Source organism: Lepidothrix coronata, unplaced genomic scaffold, assembly GCF_001604755.1.
Source record: "Lepidothrix coronata isolate B3197 unplaced genomic scaffold, Lepidothrix_coronata-1.0 Scaffold16, whole genome shotgun sequence".
In the NCBI taxonomy this organism is placed as follows: Eukaryota; Metazoa; Chordata; class Aves; order Passeriformes; family Pipridae; genus Lepidothrix; species Lepidothrix coronata.
The window spans coordinates 7,456,808-7,462,807 of NW_016690196.1; the positions used below are offsets into that span (position 1 = coordinate 7,456,808).

Genomic DNA, 6,000 nt, shown 5'->3' on the forward strand with positions numbered 1-6,000 from the left:
AGAAAAGATGAATTGTTTCCTATATTTAGATGGGGAAAAAAACCCCAGAAACCAAAGTAGGTATTGAACAGAAGCTGTTCTAACTTCTTGCCACTGGGCAGACACAGATCACAACACACCAGGTACTGCTTTTACCTCCAAAGAAGTATGCCTCTTGCTTGTGAAAACATTCTTTTGTTTTGCATTCCAGATTAAATATTAGTGTCTAAAGACCATTCAAAATGTCAGAAGCAGAAGTTATTAAAAGCAAGCACTATGATTTTGAGATTAAAAAATATTTACATCCTTGTTAAATTAAAGTTATGCCAGTATCATGAATTTAATATGTAAAACTGTTAACTCACACATTTAGAGATAATACTGTGCCAAATAGAAAATTACATCTCAACCCTAACATCTGCATTAGGGAATAATTTCATGTGATTGAATTAATTTCTGTCACTTGCCTCATTCCGTGAAACAGCAAAGTGTAAACCAACACTAAAACACCACACAGCCCTAGAAAGAGAATTTTCTGCTACTTTTACTTCAAAACTACTACTCAGCCACCATTGGGTCATGCCAATACCACATCCAGTATTGTGTAAAATAACCGCATAAATCATCTTCCACGTTAACTTTTAAATGTAATATATCAAGTTAATAATTTTTCATTAAAACCTTGTATGCAAAACCACAACAATATAAAATTGTTATCATGAAACAGCACTTCATTTTTATTATTTGTTTACCAGCCTTCTAATCGTCACTGTACAGTGCCAGCCATTACATAGATACTGTGTATCAGTAATAATATGGCTGAAAAATTACCCTCTTTGCCTACAGCTTTCTGATCAAGTTGGATAGCTTTCAAAAAAAAATAAAAATTACTCTGAAGTCTCCACATAAGATCCCTAAACAAATACCTCAGAGGCCTTATTTATTGGAATGAGTTTTCAAATGGCCAAGTCTCTGCATATTATCTTCAGTGTTGTTTTGGTACAAGTAAGGGTCACAAAGTCTTTCTGAAAAGGGTCAAACGGCCTTCAAGGGCTGACCAATATTTCTGTTTTTTAATAAAACAGCTTATAGAAACAGCAGCTGTATTTGTTCTAATCTAATTTAATACCATATTTAATATCATATGGGATAAGCAATGAACCCAATGAACTGCTTTTCAAGGGTTGAAGATGAAAGCTTCTATACTGAGTCAAGCTTAAAAGCAACCTACTCTGAATACTATACTTTCATATATTTCATGGAACTTTCCTAACTGCTTTCAGTTCACTTTACCCTATCCCGTCATTGCAGAAACAGAAATAAACATTACAAATTCTCATCACAGCAATAAAATAAATCTGTGCTAACTATATCACTGGTAGTTCTACAGAGTTTTTACAGAAGTGGACCTTGGGACAGTCTGCTTGATCACAGGAGCCAGACAATATGGTACCTTATGGTAATCATCAGAGGTATGGAAAACAAAGTACTAAATGGATATAAGGTTATTTTGCTGGATCAAAGTTGTTGAGAATATTTTTGAATAGGCAATACTGATAGCCATAAATTCCGGTGGAACAGCCATTATGTCCCTGCATTCTTTCACAACTGGACTGCTCTCAACTAACCTCTAACTCTTCTCATTTCTACCTTTCTCACCATAAATTCTTCAGGGTCATGTATCCAACTGTTGCTGCCTCATTTACAACTGGAGGACGGTCCACATCCTGCTTTCAATTAACTACTCACTAAATTGTTACTTTTAATTTTCTATTAATTGTATTGACTACCATCCCTTAAATATAAAAAGCTGTGAGAGACCTACAGGCCTTTCTTTCCTTATTGTTGGTCACTTCAAATGACTTACACGTATAACAGCTTATGACCCACACTGAACAACAGTGTAGTTCCACCGATCCCCATTCATACCAATGGATAGTACTATGCTGTCCAAACCCTATTTACCGGTAACTACAAAAATGTTTTCAAAAATGGAGAAATTTTAATAAAGCCATGTGAAGTCTCCACACCCTAGATTACCTCTGAAAATTATGAAATGCTAAAGCAGATCAATAGTTCATCTCACCAAAATGATCACTCAACCAGGAAATATAATTGAGTCTATGAAGGATGAGTCAATTACAGTACAAGTACACTTCCACAAACATGCATGGATTCACTGCCTTGCCTACTGTTACAAACAAACAAACTTTGTGTTAACACAAAAAAAAGGAAAGCAAATATGTTATTTGAGTCCTAAATTATATAATGGCCAGTCTTCGCGAGCGAAGATTTGGGAAAGGTCATTAACCCTTCGAGCCTGCGCAGTGGATTTTTTAGGTGAGACACAGCGTGCGCTGAACTGAGCCCACCCTTTAATCCTGAGGTTCATCTGCCGGGGCCGAGTGAAACTCGGACAGTGGCAGTGAGGGTCTCAGAACGTAGGTTTCTTTAGAGTGACCTTCTCTTAGATGGATTGCCTTACAGGGCTGACGAGCTCCATCTGCCCGGGGGGCCGGGAATCGAACCCGGGTCGCAGCGGTGAAAGTGCTGCACCTTAACCACTAGACCACCAGGGGCCCCGACTCTGAGTCCTAAATTAAGCGTTTGCTAATTAAGTTTGATAATCTGATATCAAATCCATACATATGCAACAGCTATTTGCACACAGTAACTGATTTTGTCTGAAGTTTTTAAAAATTCGCATTTAGCAGCGCTAAATATGAAATTTAACTTAAAGATTTTAATAAACTTCAAATACTTTGTTTCTCTGCTAACAAGTTTACTGAAGGTAGATGTTTTCTTTTAACACAGTTCTTCCTTACTGCTTATTCTATTTTCTTGTCAATAGCAATTGCAATGCTACTTGCGATGCAACGCTACTTGCAAAATGCCTAAAACAAAGAGGATTGATTTGATCTGCATTATTGGACAGCTTATGCTACATAACAAAAAACAGTAAAGTGTGATTTGCCAGGCTACTTTGTCCTATGCTTCCAAAGAAACATTATGAAATTTCACATCAAACATCATGAGATCAAGTGTAACTGTGCAATGCCTTTTTATAATTCATAGGGAACAGGCTGAAAAGAGTTGTACCTCAGTTTTTCACAGGTAAATATTACAGTTTTCTCAGGGAAAAAAATAAACATCTCATCCTATTTTGAAAACTGTTTTCCTTTCCATCTGTCGTAGGTGCATACTTTAAATATATATATTTCAAATCAGCATGAATTCTGAGAATTTTGCTGAAATTCTCAATTTCATGCCAGAATTAATAAACTGGGTAAAATCCCATCTAGACAACTACTAAAAGGCACATAATACTCTTTCCAATAAACTTCAGGATCTGATGGAAGAAAGCACACAAGCCACTCTGAACTATTAAAAAAAATTGGTATTAGATATTACTGTGACATATTTTATCATTCAGTAGTGTTGGTCTGCTGGGGATTTCTACCTTAAGTAATGTCAAGGTACTTAAATCAGTATTATATAAGATGTCCAGAGCTAACAGAGCTCCATCAACATGGTGTTCTGAGAATAATAGTAGCCAATATAACGTTCTGCCATGGCTAAGCATGTCTACGACTCTTTGGGGGAAAATCAACACATGAGAGTTTACTTTCAGCAGTTGAAACTAGGCTGTATAAGAGTCCCTAAATGCCCAAATCCATCTTCACTGCAATAAATAGCTCTGGTTACTCCATTCTTGTAAAAGAATTTGGGCTAACCGAGTGGGAGGAAAGAGCAACCATACTATGACATGCAACGAAAAATTAGACTGTCAGCAGAGTGACTCAATTACCAGTAGCTTTGTCAGCAGCAGTTGATTTAATTTGAACTTCAGCATTCCTGCAGCATCATTAATTAATCCACAAAACTGGAATTTCAAAGAAGTTACAAGGACTGCCCAACTAATTCTATGCTTACAGCATTGTTTAACTCAAATTAGAGATTTCTGTGTGGAAACAGGAGCAAGAGTGGAGTGATGGTTAGCTTTAAAAGACAAGCATTCGCAACAGTTCATGTAAAAGGAAAATAGTTTCATCTCTTACCTATCAGACCTTTCTCAAGAGTAAAGGATTTGTTTGTGAACATGCATTCAAATGCCACAATATGGAAAACTTTGTTCACTGTGTTGTGGGTCCCAACAATTCGAATATACCTACAGGGGAAAAAAAAAAAAAGGTAAATAGCACAAGTTAAACATGACAAACTTCTGTGCACTAAAATGTAACCGATTCAGTTGGACTAAAATGTGCAGACCTATAGGAACTGAGTAACTGTTTAAAAAAAGAAAAGGAGTAAAAAGACTAAAAATTTCACAGCAAGTTTGCATTTAATCGAGATGCTGGTTACACTACAATTTAATTAAAAAAAATCTTTAAAGAGATGTGAAATCTGTTAAAAATCGTTCTGGATTAATTTGCCAAGAAAAGTAAAGTGAGGGACCTTCCGCTTCAGAAATGGTCTGTTAGTGCATATGTGTCCTCAAGGAGGTTTTAAATAATAATAATAAAAATAATAATCCTTTCCCCAACAAATTTTCAGCACTGTGAAAGATTTCATACAGCCAGGACAAACACAGCAAATCAATCAGGGTTTTCTTCAGTAGCCAAAAATTAATTCCATTTTATTATGACTGTTTCTAATTCTAACACTCGGTATAGGATATCAATTTCTTTGTTGGTGTATCTTTTATTAATAATAATAAAAAAAAATCTCTGAACATTCAAACATTACGAAACAAAACTAACTCTAGGTTTCACTCCTAGTTGTATAACTTACACTTCTACACTCTAATTGCAAATCGAATAGAGCTGCTCTTGAACACTGTGACCTACTCACCTGCTGTATTACCCTAAAGGCTTCACCTTCCATGAGCAACCATTAACCTCAATTCAGTCCAATTCTGCATTTTCTGAAGAGACTCAACAGTTCTTACTATACTTTTTGAAAAATCTTAAAAGGAATATTGTACGCCATCTCAATAAATGCTGAGCAAGCAACACAGAAAACTACCTGAACCAAATACCACTACCCCACAAAATGGGTTACCCACACTGCAGAAAACTTTGTATGGAATTAACTCATTTCAATGAGTATCAGAATGTATGAATCTTAACCAATATCCTCGGTCTGTGGTATAAAACAATCTTTCACTTACACAGTATAATTATATTTCCAACATCATGGCCATTCCCCAACAGCATCGTTTTTGCTTGTGTTTCTCAATAGATCAATTTGAATCTGTATCAAGACATTTTTCAGTCCTGTGATTTTTTTTTTTTTAAACAATAAAGCAACCCTCATAGCTATTTAGTGTGCTGATGTTCAACCTCCAAATTTCATTTAGAAATTTTAATTATCATGACTTCTAACAAAAAGAATTAAATACTATTCCCTAATTAATATTAACTCATGGATCAATTAATTATCACAGTAGCAAATCTCCCGAAAATTATTCTGTGTAAAAAACATAAAGTAGCAAAATTGAAGAAAATATTTATTATTCATAAAGAAGTTGAACCTACGTCTTAAGAGTAAAGCAGAATTTAGCCCTTATTACATAACTGTGCCAAGTGCCTGCAAAGACCATCACAGGAATCTTGGTTGACAGTCAGGGAAACAGCAGTTCTTTCCCCAGACCTGCCCACGTGAACCAGATTACTTTCTTTTGTCAATTCACAAGCACAGGTAACCCTAATGAACGCTAAACACACAGGTAATGTCCAGGATTTGAGAAGGGTAACTGTTCTTGTTCTCTCCAGCCTCAGAAGCACAAAATTCAATTAAATACAGGAAAAATCTTGGAATATTTTTAAGTGTACATGGAGGCTGGCTTGCCACAGAGACTCCCTCGTCTCTCTCAGGCAAGAAGGGTATTGACTGAGTTGTGCTGCTTGGACAAAACACACTCCCGGCTAACCAACAGAGCATTACTAATGGAGAGATACTTTGACATCCTTCAGTTATGCTTCCTTGCTTTAAAGAGTTTAGAGAATAAACAAAGTAACA

General features: G+C 35.9%; 1 protein-coding gene across 1 annotated transcript in view; it reads right to left on the reverse strand.

Moving 5' to 3' along the window:
* The window catches only part of LOC108493380 (BTB/POZ domain-containing protein 9-like), a 41,374-nt gene extending 37,224 nt beyond the window's left edge, over positions 1-4,150 (reverse strand). Inside the window, exon 1 of the mRNA XM_017806722.1 lies at positions 4,038-4,150. Within this exon, the coding sequence (XP_017662211.1) occupies positions 4,038-4,080 (43 nt within the window). The 5' untranslated portion in view covers positions 4,081-4,150. The remainder of the gene's footprint in view (positions 1-4,037) is intronic.
* Positions 4,151-6,000: the final 1,850 nt, after the last annotated feature.